Source organism: Poecile atricapillus, chromosome 27 (assembly GCF_030490865.1).
Source record: "Poecile atricapillus isolate bPoeAtr1 chromosome 27, bPoeAtr1.hap1, whole genome shotgun sequence".
Taxonomy (NCBI): domain Eukaryota; kingdom Metazoa; phylum Chordata; class Aves; order Passeriformes; family Paridae; genus Poecile; species Poecile atricapillus.
The window spans coordinates 979651-1006974 of record NC_081275.1 but is presented as its reverse complement, the minus strand read 5'-3'; the positions used below and the strand labels follow the sequence as shown (position 1 = coordinate 1006974).

The window sequence follows — 27324 nt, the reverse complement described above, 5'->3', positions numbered from 1 at the left end:
ACAGAAACTTGGGAATGTCCCGGACGAGTCTAAAAACCGGGAATTTGGGACAAAGCCGGCCCCGAGGCTTTTGCCGTGGATTTAACGGAGCCCAGCCCTTCCCAGAAAGGAATTCTGGGGGGAAATCCTCCCAAAAACGACCCTGGGAGCAGCGGGAAAAGCGAATTTCGGGAAGGGCAGCGGGAATTCCCTGGAATTCCGCCATTCCCAGGAATGAAGAAGCTACCTCAGGCGCCATTACCTCAGCCGCGGAATATCGGGAATTCCGGGATTTCTCCCCGCTCGGGGCCGGGCCGGAGATTTTATTTTTGTAAGGAAAGAGAGAAAAGGAAAAGAGAAATTTTTTTGAATTTTGGTGTTTTTTTTTCCCCGGAATTCCAGGAATTCCGGATCCAGTGGAAAAGATGGCAGCGTCTCCCTCAGCTTTTGTGGTTTTTATGGAATTTTGGAGCCTTTCCCAGCTCAGGGATTTCGGCTCTCGGGCATCGGAGCTCTCCAAACAAAAAAAAATTCGGGAAAATCCCAAATTTGATTTTCCCAGCGGGAAAAACTTGAATTTTTTAAATTTTTTTCCCCGATTTTTTTCCGGGGATTTCAAGGGGGAAAAACCAAACCCGAACCCGGCGCTGCCTGAAAGGATTTTCCCCATCGGATCCAGCCAAATCCATGGATTTTTGGGAATTTTTTCCACTCCTGGGCAGCGTTTTCTATGCAAAACGGGCTGAAAAAACGGGATTTTGGGGTTGGATTTGTTTCCACACTCTCGGAAGCCATAAAGAGAATTTTTTTGGTTTTTTTCTATATTTGATAGAAAATTCCTAAAGATCCCAAAATCCCGAGGTGATCCCGAGCTTCCCGGAATTCCGGGGGGGGCGGTGTCGATCCGTCGCTGCCAAAATTCGAATTAAAAAATTATAATAAAAACACACAAAAAAAATTTTATTTTTAAAGAGATTTTTCTTTTTTTTTTTTCCTTTTTTGCCTCAGTTTTACAGAGGGAAAAAAAAAAATTCATTAAAGGAAAAAAATTAATTAAAAAATAAATTAAAAAATGAATTAAAAAAGGGAAAATAATTTTTTTTAAAAAAAGGAAAATAATTTTTTTAAAAAGGAAAAAATAATTTTAAAAAGGAAAAAAATAATTTTTAAAAAAGGAAAAATAACTTTAAAAAGGAAAAAAAGCATTTTTAGAAAAGGAAAAAAAATTTAAAAGGAAAAAAGAATTTATAAAAGGAAAAAATAATCTAAAAAAAAGGAAAAAATAATTTTAAAAGAGAAAAAAAGTTTTTAAAAAGGAAAAAAATCTTTTAAAAAGGGAAAAAAATTAAAACTAAAAAACGCTTAAAAATATTAAAAAAGTAATTTTTAAAAAGGGAGGAGGAGAGAGAAAAATTAATTAAGAAATTTCTTTATTAAGCAGGAGCTGATTTTTATTCCCTACAAACGCACAGGGAGGAGGGAGAGGAGAATTCCTGGCCCGGGATCGGCCTCTCCCTGCCCCAAAACCCCCCCAGGGTGATCGCTCTTCCCAAAATCCCTTTTGGTTTGGGGGAAATCCCAATTTTTCCTGGTGAATCCAAATTTTTGGGGGGAAATCCCAATTTATTTTGTTAAAATCCCAATTTTTCTTGATAAAATCCCATTTTTGGGGGGGGTAAAATCCCATTTTTTGGGGGGCTGAAATCCCATTTTTTCCCATTTTTTTCCAGCCCTGCAGGAAAATCCAATTTTTGGATAAAAAGTTAAACAAGATCCAATCCCAGCTGATCCCAAAATTTTTGGTGCTGTTTCCCCGATCCCACTCCCCACCTCTCCCCATCCCGAAAATCCGGGATTCGGGAATGTGGGATCCCCTCCGCAGGGGGCGGAGCCTGGAGCTTTTATTCCCAAAAATCTCCGGGGGGGAGGAGCCGCTTTGGGCCTTTTCCAGCTTTTCCCGGGAATTTTGGTCAGGAACAGATGGTTTGGAATACTTGAAACTCCCATTCCCAAACTTTTCCCATCCCGTCCCAACCCAGCGCTAAAAACCGGGAGAACAATTCCCGGATCCCATCTCTGGGATCCCTGAAATTCCAACAATTCCGGGAATCTCTGGTGCTTTTCCCACCCTCTTCCCATTCCCAGGCCCCGTCGGAATTCCGAGGGGGAATTCCCGCTGCCTTTTCCAGAGGGAAATTTCATTTCTATCCAAGGGATTTATGGGAAGGAAGAGACCTCGGAGCTTCTCCCGCTTTCCTCTGGAAAAAGCTGGAAAATCGGGATCCTGGAGGGGGCAGGAAAACGGGAGAGAGGCGGATCCGGCCTGGAAGGGAAAACCTGGAAAAATTCCCAAAAATCCGGCAGGAAAACGGGAATGAGGCGGATCCAGCTTGGAATGGAAGACCGGGACAAGGAGCGCCGGGATTTGGCTCCGGGAACGGCGGCGCCGGAGCTTGGCTGGATTTTCCCACGCGGATCCCGGGAATCGGCCCTGGAGAAACCAATCCCGGCTGGAATTCCCTTGGGAATGCCCCCATTCCCTGAGGCTGCCTTTGGATTTGATCCCACTTTTCCCACGGATTCCCGAGCGGAGCGGAACCCTCCCGACGCTCTTCCAGCCTGGATTTTCCCGGATTTTTTGGTTTTTTGGGAAGCGCTTCCAGCTGGGATCACACACCTGGAACTACCTCAGATCCTCCCGCTGGAGGCGGAATTTTGGGATGGCGCCGAGGAGGAAGAAGAGGAGGAGCCATGGGGAAAGCTCTGGAACATTCCAGGAGGGCGGAGGGGAGGGAGAATTCCCGAGAATCCCCTGGAAAAGCCCGGCTGGCTCCAGCACCCGCTCGATCCCGGCTCCTCATCCGGAATTCCCGGAGTTTCCGCGTGGGAGAGGAATTCCCGGGAGCTCTGGGAGCCGGGCGGGATCTTCCGCCAAAATCATGGAAGTGGGATGAGCCGGGCTGGGACGTTCCGCTGGATTTTGGGAATTCTCTGATGGACCCCGGAGGGTTCGGGAAGTTCTCCTGGACCATCAGGATTTTGGGATGCTCCAGCAGAACGTGTGGATGATTTCCAGGATGGATTTTTGGGATCCCAGCACAGGGATGGATTTTTGGGAACCTGGCGCTGGGATGGATTCCTGGATCCCAGGAGCACTGGGATGGATTCCTGGATCCCAGGAGCACTGGGATGGATTTTTGGGATCCCAGGAGCACTGGGATGGATTTTTGGGATCCCAGGAGCACTGGGATGGATTTTTGGGATCCCAGCAGCACTGGGGTGGATTTTTGGGATCCCAGGAGCACTGGGATGGATTTTTGGGATCCCAGGAGCACTGGGATGGATTTTTGGGATCCCAGCACTGGGATGGATTTTTGGGATCCCAGCACTGGGATGGATTTTTGGGATCCCAGCACTGGGATGGATTTTTGGGAACCTGGCACTGGGATGGATTTTTGGGATCCCAGCACTGGGATGGATTCCTGGATCCCAGGAGCACTGGGATGGATTTTTGGGATCCCAGCACTGGGATGGATTTTTGGGATCCCAGCACTGGGATGGATTTTTGGGATCCCAGGAGCACTGGGGTGGATTTTTGGGATCCCAGGAGCACTGGGATGGATTTTTGGGATCCCAGGAGCACTGGGATGGATTTTTGGGATCCCAGGAGCACTGGGATGGATTCCTGGATCCCAGGAGCACTGGGATGGATTTTTGGGATCCCAGGAGCACTGGGCTGCCTTTGGAGCCGGATTAATTCTGGGGGAGGGAATTTTCCAGGCGGGAAGAGCAGATCCAGGGCAGGGAGTGCCTCTCCCACGGCCGATCCCGGGAAATCCGCGGGATTCAGCGGAACCAGGGCGGGAATTCATCCTTAGGGTGATTGGATCCGAATTCCATCGGCTCCACACATCCAGCTTCACCCTGGGATGGAGAATTCCACGGAATTCCAGGAAAAACCCAGCCTTAACCTGCACCTCGGGGTGAATTAAATCCCGGGAAATCCGCAGGATTGACGGGAATCAGGGCGGGAATTCAGCCCCAAAAACCCCCGAGTTCCATCGGCTCCTCGGATCCGGAATTCCCTGGAATTCCAGGAGGAATCCTCATCCAGGACCCCGCTGTTCCAGCTCTGGGATGAGTGAAATCCCGGGAAAAGGGAGGGAAGCGGGAGATGATCCCAAGGAAACGCCCACGGAGCCGGGGAAGGAGCCCGGGATGATCCCGGGAATTCTCATCCCGAATTTTGATCTACCTCAGGTGACGCTCCCGGGAGCAACTTTGGGGAGAAAAGGAAAATTCCATAAAAAAAAATAAATAAAAATTAAAAAACAAAATAAATAAATAAAAAGGTTTTTTTTAAAGAAAAAAAATAATAAAAAGTTTTTTTAAAAAATTACAAAAAAAAAATAGAAAAAAAGAAAAATTTTCACTTTTTTCCAAAGAAAAAAATTCTTTAAAAGATAATAATAAAAAAATAGGATTAAAAAACAAACAAAAAAAAATCATCATCGAGGATTTCTGGGATTGCTTTTCCTCAAGAAAAGCGGATTTGGGAATCCTTGGAATCTCCAGACCTCAGCAGCCCCAGACTGGACTGGGACTGATCCCAGTTCTAGTTTGATTCTTATTTTTATTATTTTTTATTTTTATTCCTATTTTTATTTTTATTTTTGTTTCTATTTTTACTTTTAACCCTCGATTTTCCTTTCGATTCCTTTGTTTTCCGTGGATATTTCCTCCTTCCCCCTCCGGCCTCCCTAAGGAATCCAAGTCAATTTTTTTTATTATTTTTTCCTATTTTTCCAACATTTTTGGGGTTTTTTTGGGGGGGATGGAGCTGATTTTTGGGAGCATCCAAAGGTGCTGCTTTTCCCAGGAAATTTCAGCCTTTTTAGGTAAAAAAGGTGATTTCTGGGATGTTTTTTCAGTTGTTTTCACCTTTTTTTCCCCTCTCGCCTCTCATGATCCACGTCCTTCCCTTTTCCTGGGATTTGGGATGGATCCGGGCTCCGTTTCTTTTCCAGGCAGGAGGGTTTTCATTATTTGTTTTATTTTTTATTTTGGCCACAAATCGCTTTATTTCCGCTGTTTGGTTGTGAAAAATAAAAGAGAAAGAAAGAAACAAACAAAAAATTAAAAAATTCCAAGTGTTTGTGTGGATTTGTGGGATCGGGGAGGGAAAAAGGGAGGAGAAAAAATAAAGGGGAAAATTTAAATTTAAAAGGAAAGGGGAATAGAGGGAAAATAGATGAGAAATAGGAGAATAAATGGGGGGGAAAAGGAAAATTAAAGGGGAAAATAAAGAGGGGAAAAAAATGGAGGGGAAAAGAGGAATATTGGAGGTAATAAAGGGAAAAGGGATAAATAAAAGGGAAAAATTAGGGAAATGGAAGAGAAATAATCAAGAAATGGGGAAAAGTTAAAGGAGAAATGGGAAAAGAAGGGAATAAAATGAAATAGAGGGAAAATAGAAAAACGAAATTGGGGAAAAAAGGGGGAATGGAAAGGAGAAATGAACAGAGAATTGGGAAATAAAGGGCCAGGAAAGAAAGGGGAACAGAGGAAAAGCAGATGAAAAAATGGGAAATGGAGTGGGAAAAACTCAAATGGGAAATAGAGAAGGGAAGGGGGGAAGGAAAAGGAAAATCCCAGAGGAATAAAGGCAGAAATAAAAGAAGAAAATCCCAAATTAAAAGTGGGAATCAGAGCGCCGGGCAGAGCGCGCCGGCGGCGGAGCTCGGGGCTGTCCCGGGGGGTGGAACGGAGGCGGGAGCGGGATTCCAGGAGGGTTTTCTGGCCGGGAATATCCCGGAATTCCCGGAATTCCCGGAATTCCCGGAGCCGGGAGCAGCGCTCTGGACTATTTGGCGCGGGCGGAGGGATAGGGAGGGCGCGCGGCGCCTCCCGGTACACCCAGCGGTCCCATGGTGTAATGGTTAGCACTCTGGACTTTGAATCCAGCGATCCGAGTTCAAATCTCGGTGGGACCTCGCGTTTCTTTTTGCCCGCCGCTGCCGCCGCCCCGGGGCCGAGGAGGGAAGGGGAAGGAGCGGAGGAGGAGGAGGAGCGGCGGGGGCCGCACCGGGAGCGCCGGGCCCGCACCGGCGCCCGCCGCGCTCCATTTTGTGCGTGGGCGCCATCGCTTCACGGCGCAGGCGCGGGGGGAAGGCGGCGGATGGACGCCGAAGGGCGCTCTCCGTGTTCCGCCGCTGATTGGCTGAGCAGGATGTCACTCTGCGATCCCTGCGTTACTATTGGCTGGCCGCGCGCTTCGCCCCGCCTTCCACCGGAGCGGTCCGGAGCCCTCCGGGGAGAATCGCGGTCTCCGTTTTCCATCTCCGATTCGCTGTTCGCTCTGTCACTCTCACAAACTCCTATTATTTATTGGCTGAGACTGTTCTCTGCACCGCCTCCTCCTTCAGAAATCCGTACCCTCCGGGGAGGGTTGGTTCTCTCCGTTCCCCGTCGCTGATTGGCTACTCCTGCTGTCACTCTAGCAATATCGCGTTCCTATTGGCTGTTACCTCTCTTAATACCGCCTCCCACTTCAGCGAGCCGTTCCCCCCCGCAGCGGGTTCGCGCCCTCCGTTCCTCACCGCTGATTGGCTGAGAGCGATGTCACTCTGCCAATCCCGCACTGCTATTGGCTGGGAGCGCCTTTTCCCCGCCTCCCCCTCAGCACCCCGGAGCCATCATGGCGGGTTCGTTCCCTCAGGGCCCGGAGCGGCCTCTCGGTGCTGCCTAAGCCGCTGTTCCGCCATCAGCGTCCCGAATCCCCTCCGAGACGGCTTAGGCGGCTCTGACGCACGATCCCAGCCGTTTAACGTCGATTAACGGCTCAATCCCCTCCGGCCGTGGCCCGGTTATTGCCCCGGATTAAGGGCAGCTCAGGCCGCCGATCGCCTCAAGGCCACGACAGGAATATACGATTATTTCTTTTACCTAAATAGCTTTAAAATGTCTTGGAGCGGTGGCCAGGAGAAGAGGCAACACCTTTTTTTTACAAAGTAATTATGGGGCATCTCACATTCAGCTCCATCACCCCACCCCCAAAAAAACCCCAGCAATTAAATTAAAAAAAAATAAGATTCTACACTCCCCAAACCCCCAACAAAACCATAAAAAACACCAAAAAACGGGGTTTAGCCTCATAATAAAGGTAAAAAAGAAACGCTGAGAGGTGGAGCAGCAATGGGCGACATTCAGGACCCGTTTCTGTAAGAAATAAAAACCTTTTGAGAGCGAAAATCAATTGTGGTTTTCAGAGAGGATTTCCTGCAAGAAAAACAAGAGGCCTTGGTGGAGCTGCTGGGTTTATTGAGCATTGCGAGAAAGAACAAAACACGTGGATTTTGGGGTATTTTGGGGGTTTTTGGGGTGTTTTGGGGGTTTTGGGGGTTTTTGGGGTATTTTTGGGGTATTTTGGGGGCTCAGGGAGGGGGTTCTGGCTTCAGGGATCTCGAGGAAAATTCACTTTTTCTGTCTTCTTCTCCCATTTTTGGGGTGTCTGGAGTGCCCCAGCTGAGATCCAGGCAGGAAAAAAAGGAAAAGGAAAATCCCAGCCGGGATCCAGAGGGATTTCCTGGGATTTCAACCGCTCTGGGAGAGCCCGGGGGACTCCAAAATTCAAATTTCTGCTGCTTCTCCTTTGGGTTCAATGCCCTTGGGGAGAGATTTCTCTGAGATTTAACGGAGCTGGAACGGATTTTCAATAAAAATAAAAGAGCAGAACAGCTCCAAACAACAAAACCCCGCTGGATTCCGTACCCTGGCTTTGTCCTGTCCGGCAGGGGATGGAATTTATCCTGGAAAAGCCCCAAAATCCTGGGAGCAGCTCAGGGGCTGGGGCTGATTTTCCAGGGTTTTTCCAGGCTGGAATCCCGAGAGGGATTTTTGGGATGGAGGGAGGGGGGCTCGGAGCAGAGTCCCCACACTCCGGGCTCGCCCAGGCTGCTGAAAATGCAGAATTTTGGTGTTTTTCAGGCTGCTGAAAATGCAGAATTTTGGCATTTTTCAGGCTGCTGAAAATGCAGAATTTTGGCATTTTTCAGGCTGCTGAAAATGCAGAATTTTGGCATTTTTCAGGCTGCTGAAAATGCAGAACTTTGGTGTTTTTCAGGCTGCTGAAAATGCAGAACTTTGGTGTTTTTCAGGCTGCTGAAAATGCAGAAGTTTGGCATTTTCTGCCCGTGGGAAAGCTCAGCTCAGCTGTGAACCCACAGACGCCGGCGCCAGCGGGGGTGGCGTCTCTTGAGGGTTATTTTTATTTTATTATTTTCCTCTTTTTGCTCCGTTCCTGGTGGGGTTTTTTGGGGGGGTTTTGGGGGTTTTTTGGGTATTTTTTTCTCCTTTAACTGCGCTGGGGTTGGGCTGTGGGGCTGGAGGGGGAGCAGGAGGGCACGGCCGCCGTGGGGTCAGCTGATGGTGCAGCCCCCCTTCTCCTTGAAGGGGTTCTTGTCCTCGGGGACCCCCTTGAGCAGCGGGTCCTCGCCCGCCATGGACTCGATGTATTCCTTGATCTCCTTGCCGGTCTTGGAGACCTGCCAGGGAGGAGACGCTGCCAGAGCGGCCCTGGGGCTGTGGGGACACCCCAAATGTCCAAACCCAGCTCTGGGCTGTGCCAGAGCGACCCAAATCATCCCTGGCCTGTGCCAGAGAGACCCAAATCATCCCTGGGGTGTCCCAAATCATCCCTGGGGTGTCCCAAATCATCCCTGGGGCACCCCAAAACCAGTCCTGGGCTGTGCCAGAGTCCCAAATCATCCTTGGGGTGTCCCAAATCATCCCTGGGGCACCCCAAAACCAGCCCTGGGCTGTGCCAGAGCAACCCAGAGTGTCCCAAATAATCCCTGGGGTGTCCCAAATAATCCCTGGGGTGCCACAAACACCTGGCCAGGTGTGGGGCTGGGAGGATTCAGGGATTTTGGGCTGGGAGGATTCAGGGATGTTGGGGTGGGAGGATTCAGGGATGTGGGGCTGGGAGGATTCAGGGATGTGGGGCTGGGAGGATTCAGGGATTTTGGGGTGGGAGGATTCAGGGATTTTGGGGTGGGAGGATTCAGGGATGTGGGGCTGGGAGGATTCAGGGATTTTGGGGTGGGAGGATTCAGGGATGTGGGGCTGGGAGGATTCAGGGATTTTGGGGTGGGAGGATTCAGGGATTTTGGGGTGGGAGGATTCAGGGATGTGGGGCTGGGAGGATTCAGGGATGTGGGGCTGGGAGGATTCAGGGATTTTGGGGTGGGAGGATTCAGGGATGTGGGGCTGGGAGGATTCAGGGATGTTGGAGTGGGAGGATTCAGGGATTTTGGGGTGGGAGGATTCAGGGATGTTGGGGTGAGAGGGATTCAGGGATTTTGGGGTGGGAGGATTCAGGGATTTTGGGCTGGGAGGATTCAGGGATGTTGGGATGGGAGGATTCAGGGATTTTGGGGTGAGAGGATTCAGGGATTTTGGGGTGGGAGGATTCAGGGATGTTGGGGTGCTCCTGCCCAGCTCTGGGGGTCAATTTTGGGGCTCAGGTTTCTTTTCCTTGGCTCCAGGGAGGGAGGGAGGTCCCCTGAGGTGCCCAAGTGCAGAACTCACCATTTGCCTCTCGTTCTTCACCTCCTTCTTCAGCTGGTCCAGCTCCATCTTCAGCAGCTCCTTCTCTGTCATGTCCTGAGCCATTTTGCCCTGGAACTGCGGGAATCAGCGATTATTTGGATTCCTGCTGTGTTCCAGCAGGATTGTGACCCCCCCCAGTGCCCCTGAGCAGCGTCTTGGAGCATTTTCCCACTTTCCCAAGGAGTTCAACACATTTCAGTCTCCATTTCCCCCAGGTTTTTAGGTCATGGCTCCTCCATCGCCCTCAGCTCCATTATCTGCACCCCCCTGGAAGTTTTTGGGAGTGTGGAGGTTGGGGAAACCCAACCCTTTTCCCCAAAAAAAACCCTCCACGGCACCCGTGCTGCGCCCACACATCCCCGGGAGCTCCGCGAGGAGCCAGAAACGGGCGGGGAGAGCGATTCCCGATCCCAAAAGCCGGCTGGAAGCAGCCAAGGGGCTCACCCGGGGGCTCTGGAGGGGAGAGGCGGCTCCTCGGGAGCTCCTCGGGAGCTGCGGGGCTCTCGGGGCGCTCCTGGAGCAGATGTCCCTGTCCTAAGCTGCTCAGCCCTCGGCAGACTAAGCCGGTCAGGTGTCGGGAATTAGCCCTGAGAGGCGGCTAAGCGGGCTGGGAGGGGCAGGAAGGGAGCGCTGGGACACCTGGGGACACCTGGGGAGCCCTGGGGAGCCCTGGGGAGCCCTGGGGACACCTGGAGACACCTGGGGACACCTGGGGACACCTGGGGACACCTGGAGACACCTGGGGACACCTGGGGACACCTGGAGACACCTGGAGACAGCCCCAGGCACTGCTGGGGACACCTGGGGAGCCCTGGGGAGCCCTGGGGACAGCTGGAGACACATGGGGACACCTGGGGACACCTGGGGAGCCCTGGGGACACCTGGGGACACCTGGAGACACCTGGAGACACCTGGGGAGCCCTGGGGACACCTGGGGAGCCCTGGGGACAGCTGGGGACACCTGGGGACACCTGGGGAGCCCTGGGGACACCTGGAGACACCTAGGGACCCCTGGGGAGCCCTGGGGACAGCTGGGGACACCTGGGGACACCTGGAGACAGCCCCAGGCACAGCCGGGGGCCGGATCCTGCCCGGAGCGCCAGGAATGATCCCTGGGAATGATCCCTGGGAATAACCCCCGGGAATGTCCATAGGAATGACCCCTGGAATGTCATGGGAATGACCCCTGGGAATGTCTGGTCACAGGAATGATCTCTGGGAATGTCCATGGGAATGACCCCCGGGAATGACCCCAGAACTGACCCCGGGAATGACCCCAGGGAATGACCCCGGGAATGACCCCCGGGAATGACCCCGGGAATGACCCCAGAACTGACCCCGGGAATGACCCCAGGAATAACCCCTGGGAATGACCCCAGGGAATGACCCCAGAACTGACCCCCGGGAATGACCCCGGGAATGACCCCAGAACTGACCCCGGGAATGACCCCAGGAATAACCCCTGGGAATGACCCCAGGGAATGACCCCGGGAATGACCCCAGGGAATGACCCCAGGAATGACCCCAGGGAATGACCCCCGGGAATGACCCCAGAACTGACCCCAGAACTGACCCCGGGAATGACCCCTGGGAATGACCCCAGGGAATGACCCCCGGGAATGACCCCAGGGAATGTCTGGTCACAGGAATGATCTCTGGGAATGTCCATGGGAATGACCCCTGGGAATGACCCCAGGAATGACCCCCGGGAATGACCCCGGGAATGACCCCCGGGAATGACCCCAGGAATGACCCCTGGGAATGACCCTCGGGAATGACCCCGGGAATGACCCCAGGAATGACCCCCGGGAATGACCCCGGGAATGACCCCGGGAATGACCCCAGGGAATGACCCCAGGAATGACCCCCGGGAATGACCCCTGGGAATAACCCCAGGGAATGACCCCAGAACTGACCCCAGGGAATGACCCCTGGGAATGACCCCAGAACTGCCCCCGGACCTGCCCCACAAGTGCCCCGGACCTGCCCCACACGTGTCCCGGGGCTGTCCCGGGGGTCCCGGCTGTTCGCCCCCCGGTTCGGGAGGGGAGCTGAGCCGCGGGAGCTGCGGGAGCGGCGGGGGCCGCTCGGTCCCGGAGGGGAGCGGAGGAAATCCATCATTTCCCCGGGGCCGGGGCTCAGGAAGGGCCCCGAGGCGCAGCCGGGCGTGGAGGAGCTTCCCAGGCACCGGGGGAAGCGGGAATTTCCTGCGGCCTCGCCCGCGGGGATGTGAAAGGTCCTTAGCGAAGGACGCGCTGTCCCCAGCGAGGGGGGCCCGGGCACCGCGGGGCTCCCCGGGCTCGTCCCGAGCGCCGCCAGCCCCGGGAGAGGCACCGGGAGCATCCCGGGATCCGGGAACGTTCCCTGCCCTGGGCCACCATCAGCCAAGGACAGCCCGTGGGTCCCGGGATGGGCCCCGGTGGCCCGGGGGTGGCGAGCACAGCTGGCAGAGAGGGGGTCGGGATGGTTTTAGGGTCAGGATCCTCTTGGGATCAGGATGATTTTAGGGTCAGGATCCTCTTGGGATCGGGATCCTTCTGGGGTCAGGATCCTCTTGGGATCAGGAGGATTTTAGGGTCAGGATCCTCTTGGGATCAGGATGGTTTTGGGGTCAGGATCCTCTTGGGATCAGGAGGATTTTGGGGTCAGGATCCTCTTGGGATCGGGATGATTTTGGGGTCAGGATCCTCTTGGGATCAGGATGATTTTGGGGTCAGGATCCTCTTGGGATCAGGATGGTTTTGGGGTCAGGATCCTCTTGGGATCAGGATCCTTCTGGGGTCACTCCCGACCCTGCAGCCCCTCTTCCCGTGCCGGGGCTGTCCCCACAGGCTGGGCTGTCCCGGGGACACGGGGACACCGCGGGCCCCGCCTCAGCACCTCCGGCAGCCTCAAAACGGCGGCGGGGAGGAAGTGGGGGCCGAGCCGGGCGCGATGTCGGAGCTGGAGCGGCTGCAGCAGAGCGAGCTCCCCGCGGGCCGGCAGCGGCTGCGGGAGCAGCACGGGAACCTGCTCAGGGTGGCCGAGTATTGCCAAAGTGGCTACCTGCAGGTCAGGACCCGCGGCCGGCAGGGCTGGGGGGATGCTGGCCCCGCTGGGGGTGATGCTGGCCCCGCTGGGGGCGATGCTGGCCCCACTGGGGGTGATGCTGGCCCCGCTGGGGGTGATGCTGGCCCCGCTCGGGGGATGCTGGCCCCGCTGGGGGTGATGCTGGCCCCGCTGGGGGTGATGCTGGCCCCACTGGGGGGGATGCTGGCCCCACTGGGGGTGATGCTGGCCCCGCTGGGGTGATGCTGGCCCCGCTCGGCGGATGCTGGCCCCGCTGGGGGTGATGCTGGCCCCGCTGGGGGTGATGCTGGCCCCGCTCGGGGGATGCTGGCCCCGCTGGGCGCTCCCCGGGGGTGGCCGCTGGAGCTTTCGCTCTGGGAGCCCGAGCATCACTGCTGGCTCCCGGCCCAGCTTCCCCTGCCGCCCTCTGCTGCCTTTCCCCGGTGCCTCGGGCTCCTCTGCTGCGCTTTCCCGGGATGGGAACCATGAGGAACCCGGAGGAACCGTGCCTTGGGCTCCTCAGCTGCATTTCCGTGTGCTTTGGGCTCCTCAGCTGCATTTCCGTGTGCTTTGGGCTCCTCAGCTGCATTTCCGTGTGCCTTGGGCTCCTCAGCTGCATTTCCGTGTGCCTTGGGCTCCCCAGCTGCATTTCCGTGTGCTTTGGGCTCCCCAGCTGCATTTCCGTGTGCCTTGGGCTCCTCAGCTGCATTTCCGTGTGCCTTGGGCTCCTCAGCTGCATTTCCGTGTGCTTTGGGCTCCCCAGCTGCATTTCCGTGTGCTTTGGGCTCCCCAGCTGCATTTCCGTGTGCTTTGGGTTCCTCCGCTGCATTTCCCCGTGCCTCGGGTTCTCCTCTTGCTCCCCAGCAGCTCTGCTGGTGGGTTTGGGATGGAGGGAGGGTTCTCCAGGGGGTTGGTGCCTCTGGAGGAACCTTTAGGGGGCCAGAAGCACCTCCTGGGTCGCCACAGGGGCTGGGAGGTGGCACCTGGCAGGGTCTGCACCCTCAGGGCGAGTGTGAAGCTCTGCTGGTTCCTCCTCCTCCTCCTCCTCCTCCTCCTCCTCCACCCATGGGGACAATCCCGTCCTGGCCATCCCCGGGCTCCCCCCGTGCCCCTCTGCCCTGGCAGAGCCCCGAGGCTCCCCCGGTGGTCCCGGAGCCGCTGGGGCGGGGGGAAATGTCCTGAGCCCTTCTGCGAGCTGAGCCAGCTCCCACCGCTGCCCCACTCGGGACCTGCCATCCATCCCCGTGACCCCCGGAACCTTCCAGAACCCCGTGAACCCCCGGCTGCCCCCGCCCGGGTCCGGGGGAAGCTCGAGGAAAGCAGAAGGAAACAGAAACAGCCCCGGCCGCCTCTGTCCCCCCCAGGCCGGCGACAAGAGGAAGGCGCTGGAGGAGACGATGGCTCTGAGCACGCAGGCCCTGGCCAGTGTCACCTCCCAGCTCCGCAGCCTGGCCACCGCCTTCCTGCGCCTGCTGGAGCTGCAGGCGGCCCGGCTGCGCCGGCTGGAGGCCGACATCACCTGCGTGGCACAGGTGGGGCCGTGCCCGGGGGTGCTGGGCTCTGGGGAAGGGGCTCCGGGGGGATGGAGACCCTCCCCGAGCGCTGGGAGTGCAGAACCGCAGCCCGGGCCGGCGGGGAGCTCGGGGCTGTTTTATCATCACACCCAGAAATCCCAAACTGCCCCAAAATCTCCCGAGTGGGAGCTCAGAGCGTTCCCGAGCATCCCCCGCTCCGGGCTGGAGCTTGGGGACACTTGGGGACACTTGGGGACACTGCTGGGGACACTTGGGGACACTTGGGAACACTTGAGGACACTTGGGGACACTTGGGGATACTTGGGGATACTTGGGGACACTTGGGGACACTTGGGGACACTGCTGGGGACACTTGGGGACACTTGGGGACACTGCTGGGGACACTTGGGGACACTTGGGGACACTTGGGGACACTGCTGGGGACACTTGGGGACACTTGGGGATACTTGGGGATACTTGGGGATACTTGGGAACACTTGGGGACACTTGGGGACACTTGGGGATACTTGGGAACACTTGGGGACACTGCTGGGAACACTTGGGAACACTTGGGGACACTTGGGGACACTTGGGGACACTTGGGGACACTGCTGGGGACACTTGGGAACACTTGGGAACACTGCTGGGGACACTTGGGAACACTTGGGAACACTTGGGGACATTTGGGGACACTTGGGGATACTTGGGGACACTGCTGGGGACACTTGGGGACACTTGGGGACACTTGGGGACACTGCTGGGGGGAGCCGCCGGTCCCCTGAGCCCCCCAGAGCAGGGACACGGCGCTGGGGGGGACGCGGGGGGCTGCGGGTGGCCCGTGGTGGCACTTTGGGGACAGCGTGGCCTCGGCAGAGGGTGGACATCCACAAGGAGAAGGTGTCGCGGCGCGGGATCGGAGCTCTGGCCGTCAGCAAGAGGCTCCCGAGCTGCCCCAAGATCGCGGCCCCCCCGAGCCCCCCGGTGCTGGAGCCCTATCACCGGACACCCCTGAGCTTCAGCGCCCTGGACGGCGTCGGACACGGGGTCAAGGTCAGGAGTGGCCCCACGGGTGGCATTTCTGGGTCCCCGGTGTCGCCAGGGTCCCCGAGGGTGCGCGGGGGGGGCTCAGAGTCCTCTTTGCCAGCTCTGGAAAATCCCCACGGGAGGGGTTTGGGAGCCTCAGAGCCGCCCGTGGAGCCTTTCCCAGCTCTGGAAGGGGCCCAGGAAAGAGTTCTGGAAACTTCCCAGCCCCACTGATCCTCCCCGAGTGCAGAAATCCCCCACGGGAGGGTTCAGAGCGCTCCCAGCCCCACATCCCCACAGCCCCACATCCCCCACTGCCCCCACAGCCCCACATCCCCACATCCCGCACTGCCCCCACATCCCCACAGCCCCACATCCCCACAGCCCCACAGCCCCACATCCCCACATCCCCCACAGCCCCACATCCCCACATCCCCACAGCCCCCACATCCCCACAGCCCCACATCCCCACAGCCCCACATCCCCACATCCCCACATCCCCACATCCCCACATCCCCACAGCCCCACATCCCCACAGCCCCACAGCCCCACAGCCCCACATCCCCACATCCCCCACTGTCCCCACATCCCCACATCCCCACTGTCCCCACAGCCCCACATCCCCACAGCCCCACAGCCCCACAGCCCCACATCCCCACATCCCCACAGCCCCGGGCTGCTTCCCTTTGGGGGGGATGTCACAGCCTTGGGGTGCCCGGAGGTCACGGGGCAGGGATGTCATCTGCACGTGTCCGTGTGTCCCCGTGTCCCTGTGTCCCCGTGTCCCGTGTCCCCGTGTCCCCGTGTCCGTGTGTCCCCGTGTCCCCGTGTCCCCGTGTCCCCGTGTCCCGGTGTCTGTGTGTCCCCATGTCCCCGTGTCCCCGTGTCCCCATGTCCCCATGTCCCCGTGTCCGTGTGTCCCTGTGTCCGTGTGTCCCCGTGTCCCCGTGTCCCGGTGTCTGTGTGTCCCCATGTCCCCGTGTCCGTGTGTCCCCATGTCCCCGTGTCCCCGTGTCCCCGTGTCCCGTGTCCCCATGTCCCCGTGTCCCCGTGTCCGTGTGTCCCCATGTCCCCATGTCCCCATGTCCCCGTGTCCGTGTGTCCCCATGTCCCCGTGTCCGTCTGTCCCCGTGTCCCAGGACACCAGCACGCAGCTGTCCCGCACCGGCACCCTGGCTCGGAAAAGCATCAAATCCTCCTCGGCGCAGGCTGCGGGAACAGCGGGGTGAGCCGGGCCTGGGGGATGGCCCTGGGGACCGCGGGGGTCCCGTCCCACCCCATCCCATGGATCCCATGGATCCCATCCCATGGATCCCCTGGATCCCCTGGATCCCGTCCGTCCCACCGATCGCCTCCCGCCCCGCAGGAGGAGCAGCCGCGTTCCCGAGCCCGTCCAGCCGCCCGTGGTTCCCGAGGGAAAGCTCCGGGCAGCCTCCCCCAGCCCCGCGCTGTCCCTCAGGTGCGGCCGCGGGGCCGGGGCAGCTCCGCCCGCTCGGGGCTTTGGGGGAAAACCGCGGATTTTGGGGGAAAACCGCGGTTTTTGGGGGAAAACCGAAGATTTTGGGGGAAACCCGAGGTTTTGGGGGACTTTGGGGGAGAACCGAGGCTTTGGGGGAAAACCGAGGCTTTTGGGGGCTTTGCTGCCCTGGCAGGGCTCGTGTCCGGAGCAAAATTCTCCTTTAGGGAGAGGGGGACGCCCGGGAATGCCGGGGGATAGCGGGGGATGCCGGGGGATGCCCGGGAATGTCGGGGGATGCCCGGGAATGCCGGGGGATAGCGGGGAATGCTCGGGAATGCCCGGGGATGCCGGGGGATGCCCGGGGATGCCGGGGGACGGGACACGGGTGCGAGGAAAGGGGACAGGACCTGGGGAAGGTTTTGGGGAGTCCGGTCCCCCACGGCCGGTGCCGCCTGGTCCCGGCACGGGGCCGTGCTCGGGGTGGGGACAGAGCCGGCCCCACCCTGGCACTGCCGCTCCTCCCCCGCAGCTCCAGCCGGGCCCCTGGGGAGGGAATTCCTGCCCCGCCACCACTGCCAGGGACATCCCTGCCGGCACCGTCCCCTCCCGGGCCACCCCCGCCGGCCGCCGCCATCCCGCCTCCGCCACCCCTCCCTGGGGACCTGCGGACACCTCCTGGGGACCTGCCACCACCTCCCGGGGACCTGCTGCCACCTCCCGGGGACCTGCTGCCACCTCCCGGGGACCTGCCGCCACCCCTTGGGGATCTGCGGACACCTCTCGGGGACCTGCAGACACCTCTCGGGGACCTGCCACCACCTCCTGGGGACCTGCCGCCACCTCCCGGGGATCTGCCACCACCCCTTGGGGACCTGCCACCCCTCCCCGGGGTCCTGCCGCCCCCAGGTGAGTGCTCGGTGCTCCGGGGGGTGACAGGGACAGGGGGTGCTGCGAGTCCCCGTCCCCATCCACCCCGGCCGTTGCCAGCCCCTTCATCCCTCGCCCCTTTTGGGGTTTTTGGGCAGCCCCCGATGACCTCGAGCTGCCACCGCCACCCTCAGCCCTGCCCGACTTTGGGGACCTGGCCCTGCCACCGCCACCGGCCGCAGAGGACCCGCTGTGGGCCCCGGAGAGCTGCCCGGAGAAAGGTACGGAACATTCCAGACCCCTGGAGAGAAGTTCAGAGCATCCCAGACCCCTGGAGAAAGGTTCAGAGCATCCCAAAGCCCCTGGATCTCGCTGCCGGCACGGGGAGCAGCCTGGGGGCGGCCCTGCAGTGGTGCCCATGTTCCCATGTCCCCGTGTCCCCATGTCCCCGTGTCCCCATGTCCCCCTGTCCCCGTGTCCCTGTGTCCCCCCGTCCCCCTGTCCCCCTGTCCCCGTGTCCCCATGTCCCCCGTGTCCCCGTGTCCCCGTGTCCCCTCTCCCGCAGTGCTGGCCCTGTTCCCGTAGCAGTGGCAGAAGGACACCGAGCTGTCCCCGGAGCTGTCCCCGTTCGTCACCCGCCGCCTGCTGCGGGGGCTGCTGGAGCCCGGCTCGGGATTCTTCCCGGGAATTGCTGGAGCTCGGCTCGGGATTCTTCCCGGGAATTGCTGGAGCCCGGCTCGGGATTCTTCCCGGGAATTGCTGGAGCCCGGCTCGGGATTCTTCCCGGGAATTGCTGGAGCCCGGCTCGGGATTCTTCCCGGGAATTTCGTGGATCCCGTCTCCCCCCGCGCTCGGGATTTCCTTGGAATTTCGGCTCTGGCACCGCTGGGAACGCGCGGGGTGCCCGGGCGTGCTTCCTGCAATACCAGATTTGTCTCCCATCCAGATTTGTCTCTTTAATTCCATGGCTTTGAGTTCCACACAGTCCAAGGAGGAGGAGGAGGAGGAGGGAGGAGGAAGAGCTCGGGGCGGCTTTGGTTATTTCCTGCTGGGGTTTGGGGGTTCCGAGGGTTTGGGGGAGTCAGGGCCACCCCCGGGGGCCGGTAAGGCTGTGGATAAACCCAGGAGAAATCCGGGATAAATCCAGGAGGAGCCAGCCCCAGAGAGCAGCGGGGCCTGGAGGTGCCCCCTGCAGAGTGCAATTAGAAAGGGTAATTAAGGGGTAATTAATACTGCGGTGGGGAGGGGGACACGGGCCGGGTTCAGTCTCTGGGGACCCAGAAGTGCCACGGAACCGCCCCGGGGGGATTTTGGCAGCGCTCAGGTGCCCAGGGCGGGGGGGGACACGGGGACACCCTGGGGACACCACGGGGACCATGGGGACACCCTGGGGACACCACGGGAACCATGGGGACACCATGGGGACACCTGGGGACACCCTGGGGACACCACGGGGACCATGGGGACACCATGGGGACACCCTGGGGACCATGGAGACACCCTGGGGACACCCTGGGGACACCACGGGAACCATGGGGACACCCTGGGGACCATGGAGACACCCTGGGGACACCCTGGGGACACCCTGGGGACACCACGGGAACCATGGGGACACCCTGGGGACACCCTGGGGACACCACGGGGACACCGCAGCCCGGGACGATCCCCCAGTGGGATCCCCCTTCAGGAAGCGGGAGGGAGCCCAGGGCCAGGGATTTCCCAGCCGGAATTCCCGGTGGGATCAGGAAGGGGGGAGGATCCAGGGCCGGGCTGGGGACGGCAGGAGCAGGGACGTGCCCGCCCCACGGGGAGGCGGCTTCTGGATTTTCGGGAATTCTCTTTCGAGGCCAGAAGGGAAAGGACGCGACAGCTGCAGCGCAGCAGCCCCAGCGCCGGCGCAGGGTCCGGCCGTGCCGCGGCCGGGCAGGGCCAGGAGCCCGCGGAAAGTGCTTTATTCCCCAGGGAACGGAGCCGGGAAAGGCGGGGGGAGATCCCGGGAGCCGCCTGCCCTCAGCATTTCCTCCTGAGCAGCTCCTGCAGGTACCGCGCCACCTCCACGCCCGACTCCCACGGCACCACGGCCGCCTGGAAAGCCCCGGGCTGCTTCTCCCGGCTCTCCTGGATCAGCCTGTGCATGGGGTAACCCTTCCTGGGGAAAGCCACGTCCGCCGCCCTCAGCATCCCCGAGGGACAGAAATCATTGGCGCCGTCCCCCACGTAGAAAACGCGCTGGAACTCCACGTCCTCCCTCGCCCTCTCCGCCAGGTACTCGCTCAGGATCTTCCTCTTGCACATGTTGGCCGGGCACTCGAGGCACTTGTGGCTGTGGTAGGGCCCCAGCGTGAGGAAACCGCGGCGGTCGACGCCGGCCGGGTTGCTGAAGACCTTGCGGAAGAGCGAGCGCACGCCGGCCGCCCGCAGCTTGGCCTCCACGCCGAACACGTTGGCGTCGGAGATGAGCACCAGCTCGAAGAGCTCGCGGTGCTTGGAGAGGAACTGGAAGAGCTCGGCCACGCCGGGGGCCAGCGGGATGTTCTCGTAGACGGCCCTGAAGTCGGCGGGGCGCACGCCCTGCTCGCCCAGGAAGGCCAGGACGCGCTGCATGTGCTCGTTGTAGGAGCCGCCGCGGGGGCTCTGCCGCAGCTCCGCCGGCAGCGCCCGGCCCCGCTGCACAGAATCGTCGCTGTTCTCGTCCACGATGGTCTCGTCAAAGTCAAACACCAGCAGGAACCGCGGAGAGCGCGCTCCAGCCATGGCCGAGCCCTGCTGGGGGGACAGACTCGGTCACTGAGGTGTGGGACAGACAGACCCCGCTGTCATTGGGGTGTGGGACAGACAGACCCTGCAGTTATTGGGGTGTGGGACAGACAGACCCCGCTGTCATTGGGGTGTGGGACAGACAGACCCTGCAGTTATTGGGGTGTGGGACAGACAGACCCCGCAGTTATTGGGGTGTGGGACAGACAGACCCCGCAGTTATTGGGGTAGGGACAGACAGACCCCAGAGTTATTGGGGTGTGGGACAGACAGACCCTGCAGTAATTGGGGTGTGGGACAGACAGACCCCACTGTCACAGGTGTGGGACAGACAGACCCCACTGTCACCGGGCCGTGGTGGCACCGGCCATCCCCAGGCCCCTCCGGGCAGGACAAGGACAGATCCCCCCGGTATCGGGACCCGCTGGCCCCGCCTGATGAACCCGGCCGGGCAGGGAGGGGTTAATCCCCCCCTAAACCCCGATCCTGGCCAGGAAGGGATCGCAAATCCCTGAGCTCACTGAGCGGGATCAGGAAATTCCCGGATCGGGATCCAGGAGGGGACAGCGGGGACAGCCCAGCCTGGCCCGGTGCCACCTCGGGGACACGGGAGTCACAGCCCAGGGAGGCTCCGGAGGGATTTTAGGGAAAAGTTCTTCCCCCCCCGAGGGTGAAAAAAGCCCTGGAGCAGCTCCCAGGGAACGGGCACATTCCCGGGTGGGATTTTGGGGTGATCCCGGGGGATCCCAGCCCATCCCAGGCTGGAATTCTGGAATTCACTGACCTTAGACAGGCACGGCAGCCCCAGGGCTTGGCAGCACCTCCTCATGCCGGCAGCATCCCGGGCCAGCGCTGCACAGAAAACAGGGAATTCCGTCAGCCCCGGAGTGTTTTCCCTGGATATTCCCGAATTCGGGAGATTCTGCTCCGGGGAGGAGGAATTGGAGCGGAGCAGAGCCCGTTTAAAGCCTCTGATCGCTCCCAATTCCCCCTGAGGGCAGCGAGGGAACAGCGGAAAAACTCCGGGAAGAGGGGGGAAAAATCGGGATGAGGGAAAAGAAACGGGAAGAGAAAAGAAAAAAAAAAGCCGGGAAGAGGAAAAAAAACGGGAGCACTAAAAAAACGGGAATGGCAAAAAATAAAATGGGAATAGCAAAAAAAAACCAAAAGAAAAAAAAAAAAACCACAAAAATGGATCAGCGGAAAACCCCAGGAACAGCGGAAAAATCCTGGGAAGAGCGGAAAAATCCCGGGAAGAGCAGAAAAATCCCGGGAAGAGCGGCCCTGCTCCAATCCCACCCCCCCTGATTTTCTTCCAGGAGTTCCTTTGGATGGAGAGATTCCCCTGGAATGACACCAAAGGCGGAATTCTGCCGACCCCTGGTGGTCTAAAGAGAGGGGAAACCTCCCCAAAAAAATCTCTGGGATTGCCGAGAATTTAGGAATATCCTGCTGGAATTTAGGAATATCCTGCTGGAATTTAGGAATATCCCGCTGGGAATTGAGGAATATCCTGCTGGAATTTAGGAATATCCTGCTGGAATTTAGGAATATCCTGCCGGGAATTGGAGCCGGCCCCGGGAGGATTCCGGGGATTCTCCCCCAGCAGCAGGAAGAGTTTTGCGTCTGAGGGCGATTTCTGGGGGATTTGGCTGGATCGGATCCCGGCTCCCGATTATTTTGGGAACAAACGCGATCCATGACTCCGCTGGAATAAAAAAACCGCGGCTGCGGCGGCACCTGGCGCAGGGAAACGGAGCAGCCGGGCTGGAAATTTTAGAAAAATCTTTTTTTTTGTGTGGCCTGGAACCACACACTGGGCGTTTCTTTGCTAAAAAAAAACCCGTCAGAAGTTGAGGGTTTTATTTACGGACAAAATCTGCAGCCAAATAACGGCGGAGCCAGGCTGGGAGCGGCTTCCAAAGAGGGAGAGATGGAAAAAAACAAACAAACAAAAAAAGGATTAAACAGGAAAGAGGAACTGGAATTTTGGTCACTGCTTGGCCGCTGGCAGCAGTGAGAAAATAATTTGGGATAATTCGGGAGAGTTTGTGGGGCTGGCAGAGCCCTGGGGTGTCCCTGGGGGACACGGGGAGTGAAACCGGCCCGAAAACTCCCCAGGGTTTGGGGTTTGGGGTTGGGAGAAGTTCCAGGGATGGAATTTTGGGGCAGGAGAGGTCGGACAGAGCCGCCCGGAGCCGCCGCTCCCGGAGATTTGTCCTGGATGTCAAAACCCGGCCCCGAGCGAGCCCCTCGGGCTCATCCCGAGCTCCGGGAGCGGCCCCGGGTTTCAGCAGCGCTCCCGCAGCAATTCCCACCGCTCCGGTTCTCCCGGGACCGATCCCGCTGCTCCAAACCCCGGGAAAACTCAGCCCGAGCCCCCCCGGACCGGCGGCACCCCCGGGCAGGGCGGAACCGGGACGGTCCTGAGGGATCCCCGGGGAAAACGCGGCTCCCGGGACAATCCCGGGACCAGCGGGACAATCCCTGGACAATCCCGAGACCACCGAGACAATCCCGGGACCAGCGGGACAATCCCGGGACCAGCAGGACAATCCCAGCCCCATCCCCGGGACCACCGGGACAATCCCGGGACAATCCCGAGACCACCGGGACAATCCCAGCCCCATCCCCGGGACCACCGGGACAATCCCGAGACCACCGGCACAATCCCGGGACAATCCTGGGACAATCCCGGAGCCACCGGGACAATCCCAGCCCCATCTCCCCGCCCGGAGCATCCCCGAGATGCGGCTGCAGGAGCTGCTCCCCCCAAAACCGTCCCAAAAAGGCCCCAAAATCGCCCTAAAACGGCCGCAAAAAGGCCCCAAAACCGGATCCAAAAAGGCCCCAAAACCGCCCCAAAATCGCCCTAAAACCGGACACAAAAATGGCCCCAAAACCGCCCCCAAACCGGACCCAAACCGGACCCAAACCCGCGATGAACGGGATCAAAACGGGCCTTAAAAGCGGAGCCGGAGTTATTTCGGGATTGAATCCCAGGGGATATTTGGGGATTGAAATCCCCTGCGGGATCCCGGGCATCCCCCAAAATCCTTGGGATACGGAGAAGGAAATCCCAATCGAGCAGAGCTCAGCCCGGGCTCTGGAATTCCCAGCGGGAAGGGAAATCCCGGCGGGAGCGGATCCCGGTTCCTGCTCCGGGATGGGGCAGCCGGGAGCGCCTTCCCGAAATAAAAGGGGCTCCCTTGGGCAGCGGAGCAGCCGAATTTCCCCAAAAAAACCCAAAAAAACCCAAAAACGAGCGCAGCTGGAGAATCGGGACGGAAAAACAAATGGGATCATTGCTCTGGAATAAAGATTTCAACTCCCCGAGTTCGGGATGAGGCTCGGGAATTGCTGGGAATTGCTGGGAATCGTTTCCCGGCGCGGTTTGTGCCCCGAAATTCGGGATTTTGGGATCTCCGAGGGAGGAAGGGGCGGAGGCGCCGCCGCCCTCCCGATCCCCGCGGGTTCCCAGAAATCCGGAGCCGCTCCCGGAGCCTGGGAATTCCGGGATCCCGGAGGAATTCCCGGGGCAGCGGCGCTCTCCGATCGCGCCCGCTCTGGAGGTTTTTAACCCCAAAGGGGATTTTGGTGCGTTCGATATTCGGATTTTAAGGAGCTGCGGCTCCTGCCCTCCAGCGGAATTCCCGGGAATTCCCGGGAACCGAGCGGGGAGAATCCCAAAGCCACGAGGGGAGAACCGGGAGCGGGACTCGGTCCCGGTGCCGCTGGAACCGAACCGGACCCGCCCCGACCCGAAGAGGAGGAAATGCGGGAATTGCGGGGAAATCCCGGGAAAGGAACGCTGGGAGCCGGTCCCAGCCAGCCCCGGGGTGCCCTGGACCCTCCCCGGGCTCCGCTTTTCCCGGGATTCCCGGGATTCCCGGGATCGGGAGCGGGCGGCCCCTCCCAGGTCACCCGGGGCTGCTCCGGCTTTTCCCGGGATTTGTTTTTCCTGCCGGGAATGCGGAGCGCCCGGTTCGGGGGATCCAGCCCCGATCCCCGATCCCGGCGCGGCCGCGGCCTCTCCCCCGGTGCCACCGGGCCGGCAGCGGCTCCGGTACCGGCTCCGGTACCGGCTCAGCCCTCCCCGAGCTCCGCCGGTACCGGCGGGGCTGGATCGCGGCCGCTCCGTGCCCGGGCGGCACCTCCCGGTACCGGCAGCAGCCGCAGCGGTACCGGCAGGGTCCAAGCGGGGGGGGAGCGCCCCGGTACCGGCAGGGTCCGACCGTGGCGGCACCCCCGGTACCGGCACCGTCAGCTCCGGTCCCGGCAGGATCCCGCCGGTACCGGCACCATCCGAACCCGAAAGGATCCAACCGGGGGGGGCCCTCGGTACCGGCAGCAGCCGTGGCGGATCCGGTATCTCCCGATACCGCCGCGGTGCCGCCTCTCGCCTCCTTACCGGGTCGGAACCTGCCGGGAGCGCCCGGTCCGCCCCGGTGCCGGAGCGTGCGGGGGCGGCGCGGGGGCAGCCCGGGCTCGGGGCCGGTTCGGGGCCGGTTCGGGGCCGGTTCGGGGCCGCTCCGTGCCCGTTGCCGCCGCCGGCGCTGCCGCGAGCGCGGCCCCTTTAAAGCGACGCCAGCGGGGCCGCCGCAGTGCGCGACGTCATCACCAGGGCAGCCAATGGCAGCGCAGCTTCCCCGCCGCGGAGGGGCGGGGCCCAGCCAGGCTCCGCCCCCTTTCCCGGGGGGCCCGCGCGGGTCCCGCCCCCGCCGAAGTCGCCAAATGGGGACAAAACAACCCAAACATAACCCTGATCCTCATCCTCATCTTCATCCTCATCCTCATCCTCATCCTCATCCTCATCCTCATCCTCATCCCAAACCCAACCCTGATCCTGATCCTCATCCTCATCTTCATCCTCATCCTCATCCTCATCCTCATCCTCATCCCCATCCCAAACCCAACCCTGGTCCTGATCCCGATCCCGATCCTGATCCCAACCCCGATCTCTATCCCGGCTCCTCTCCCCCGCCGCCGCCGCCCCCCCGGGTCCGGTTCAGCCCCCGGTTCCCCCCCGGGTCCGGTTCAGCCCCCGGAGCCCCCCCGGGTCCGGTTCAGCCCCCGGTTCCCCCGGGTCCGGTTCAGCCCCCGGTTCCCCCCCGGGTCCGGTTCAGCCCCCGGTTCCCCCCCGGGTCCGGTTCAGCCCCCGGAGCCCCCCCGGCGCCGCGGTTGAGCGAGAAAAGCCCGAATTGTGCCCAGAATAGCGGCGGGACCGGGCGGGACCGGGCGGGACCGGGAATTGCGGGGTGCCCGTGCCAGGACCCCCCGCCCCGCCCGGGCCCCGCCGCTATCGCGGCCCCGCAGGAGCCGCCGCGATAAAAACCCCGAGCAGCGCCCGCCGGGCGCCGCCTCGGCCGCGAAAAACCCAAAGCCCGGCGGAATTGGGGCTTTTTGCTGGGTTTTAATTAAAGGTGGCCGGGAATGGAATCCTGGGCCGGGATTCCAAAGGTCGGGAAGAGCCGCGGCGGGGCCGGCAGTGCCACGTTGTCCCCGTCCCGCGGGCACGGCCACAAAGGTCGGGATTTTCCTCTTTTCCATGAAATTCCAGCGCGGAGCAGAGCCCGGAGCGCTCCCGGCACCGTCCCCGGTGCCGACCCGGCCCCACCGGCCTCTCCTGGGGAACACCGGGAATTCTTGTGGGGAATTCTTGTAGGGAATTCTTGTAGGGAATTCTTTTAGATGATTGTTTTAGGGGATTGTTTTAGGGGATTATTTTAAGGGATTATTTTAGGGGATTATTTGATCCCCTCCTCAGCCCGGGACACTCCGGCTCTGGAATTCGCTCCCGCTTTTTCCCGGACGTTTGTCCCCCTCTGGAGCCGCTCCAGCCCCGCTCCCAGCGCGGCCGAGCGGGAGATTCCAAAGGGCGAATTCCCCACGGGTTCCTGCCGCTTCCCACCGGGATCCAGCGGGATCCGTCCCGAACCCATCCCGGATCCATCCCGGGCTCATCCCGAACCCGTCCCGGGCTCATCCCGAACCCGTCCCGATCCCTTCCCGGACCCATCCCGATCCCATCCCGGATCCATCCCGAACCCGTCCCGAACCCATCCTGAACCCATCCCGGGCTCATCCCGATCCCTTCCCGATCCCATCCCGATCCCATCCCGGTCCCATCCCGATCCCATCCCGGATCCATCCCGATCCCATCCCGATCCCATCCCAGACCCGTCCCGATCCCATCCCGGCTCCACCCCGATCCCATCCCGGCTCCACCCCGATCCCATCCCGGGAATTTGGCAGGGACGCTCCCGGTGATTTTCCACTGCGGAGAGCCCCGGGACGCTCCCGGCAGCTCCGGAATAACCACGGGAGCCTTTCCCAACCCCTGGATCCGCCCGGATTTTTTCAAATTCTTGCCTTTCCTGCATTTTAAACCCCACCTTCCCACCTTTTTTTTTCCTGGAATAAATCCCTTGGGAAGGATCCCACCCCGCCCTCCCAGCACCTCAATCACGGCCAGACCGGGAAAGAGGGGTTGGAATTTTTAATCTTCTTCCACAGAAAGGAAGTTCATAAATTCTCAGAATGATCCGATACAGAGCGGAGCTGAAGAACAGGAAAAAAAAAAAACCGTCCCGGATTCTGGAATTCTCGGGAGAGCAGCCTGGAATGCCGGAGGATTTATTGAGAAGGGGGAAAAGAACCTGGAATAGAAATTATTGCTCGTCCATTTGGGGCTTTCCCAGCGTTTAAAAATCAGATTATCCCAGGCCTGAGCAGGGAATTGCAGGGGTGGAAGGCAGAGAATTCCAGGGAATTGCAGCGGTTGGGAATTCAGGATTGGAATTTTTCCTGCCAGGAGGGAACGGGGGGGGGGTTTAAATATTCTGGAGAAAATGGTTTAAAAACGTCATTTCTGAGGGGCCTCAGTTCAGCCAAAAATGAGGGGTTTGGACCCAGAACGGTCCCGGAGTTTCCAATGTTATGGAAAACCCAACTCCGGGATTGGGAAAACCTTGGGAGGAGCAAATTCCAGAGGTTTTCCCAAGCCAGCTTTGTCCTGGGGGAGAATTCCGCCTTTTCCGGCTAAAAACGAATCCCAAAAGCCTCGAG

At 59.7% G+C, this 27324-nt stretch overlaps 3 protein-coding genes, 1 long non-coding RNA gene and 1 other non-coding gene across 7 annotated transcripts; 2 read left to right on the top strand and 3 right to left on the bottom strand.

Moving 5' to 3' along the window:
- The first annotated feature begins 5900 nt into the window (after positions 1 to 5900).
- Positions 5901 to 5972, top strand: TRNAQ-UUG (transfer RNA glutamine (anticodon UUG)). Its single transcript has one exon. It is a non-coding gene; the product is annotated as a tRNA-Gln (tRNA).
- Positions 5973 to 7934: 1962 nt separating this feature from the next.
- GNGT2 (G protein subunit gamma transducin 2) lies at positions 7935 to 9908 on the bottom strand. The gene is made up of 2 exons (XM_058858041.1): positions 9568 to 9908; positions 7935 to 8522 (listed from the first exon to the last, which is right to left on the bottom strand). The coding sequence occupies exons 1-2, from the start codon at positions 9649 to 9651 to the stop codon at positions 8397 to 8399; spliced, it is 210 nt and encodes a 69-aa protein (XP_058714024.1). The 5' UTR covers positions 9652 to 9908; the 3' UTR covers positions 7935 to 8396.
- A 2306-nt stretch (positions 9909 to 12214) lies between these two features.
- ABI3 (ABI family member 3) lies at positions 12215 to 18910 on the top strand. 2 transcript variants are annotated; one of them, XM_058857827.1, is made up of 8 exons: positions 12215 to 12639; positions 14001 to 14168; positions 15024 to 15200; positions 16313 to 16398; positions 16540 to 16632; positions 17162 to 17538; positions 17694 to 17780; positions 18065 to 18910. In XM_058857827.1, exons 1-8 carry the CDS (start codon positions 12256 to 12258, stop codon positions 18082 to 18084), a joined length of 1392 nt encoding a protein of 463 aa, XP_058713810.1. In that variant the 5' UTR covers positions 12215 to 12255; the 3' UTR covers positions 18085 to 18910. The 2 variants fall into 2 exon arrangements, with proteins under 2 accessions (XP_058713810.1, XP_058713809.1); XM_058857826.1 differs by having other exon boundaries at positions 12218 to 12639; positions 17658 to 17780; positions 18065 to 18908.
- LOC131588839 (uncharacterized) lies at positions 14178 to 15028 on the bottom strand. The gene is made up of 3 exons (XR_009279656.1): positions 14886 to 15028; positions 14740 to 14761; positions 14178 to 14587 (listed from the first exon to the last, which is right to left on the bottom strand). It is a non-coding gene; the product is annotated as an uncharacterized LOC131588839 (long non-coding RNA).
- Positions 18911 to 19081: 171 nt separating the features above from the next.
- On the bottom strand, positions 19082 to 24863 carry PHOSPHO1 (phosphoethanolamine/phosphocholine phosphatase 1). Of its 2 annotated transcripts, none has more exons than XM_058857841.1 (3): positions 24668 to 24863; positions 21041 to 21108; positions 19082 to 20265 (listed from the first exon to the last, which is right to left on the bottom strand). In XM_058857841.1, the coding sequence occupies exons 2-3, from the start codon at positions 21083 to 21085 to the stop codon at positions 19510 to 19512; spliced, it is 801 nt and encodes a 266-aa protein (XP_058713824.1). In that variant the 5' UTR covers positions 21086 to 21108; positions 24668 to 24863; the 3' UTR covers positions 19082 to 19509. The 2 variants fall into 2 exon arrangements, with proteins under 2 accessions (XP_058713824.1, XP_058713825.1); XM_058857842.1 differs by having other exon boundaries at positions 19087 to 20262; positions 24668 to 24848.
- Positions 24864 to 27324: the final 2461 nt, after the last annotated feature.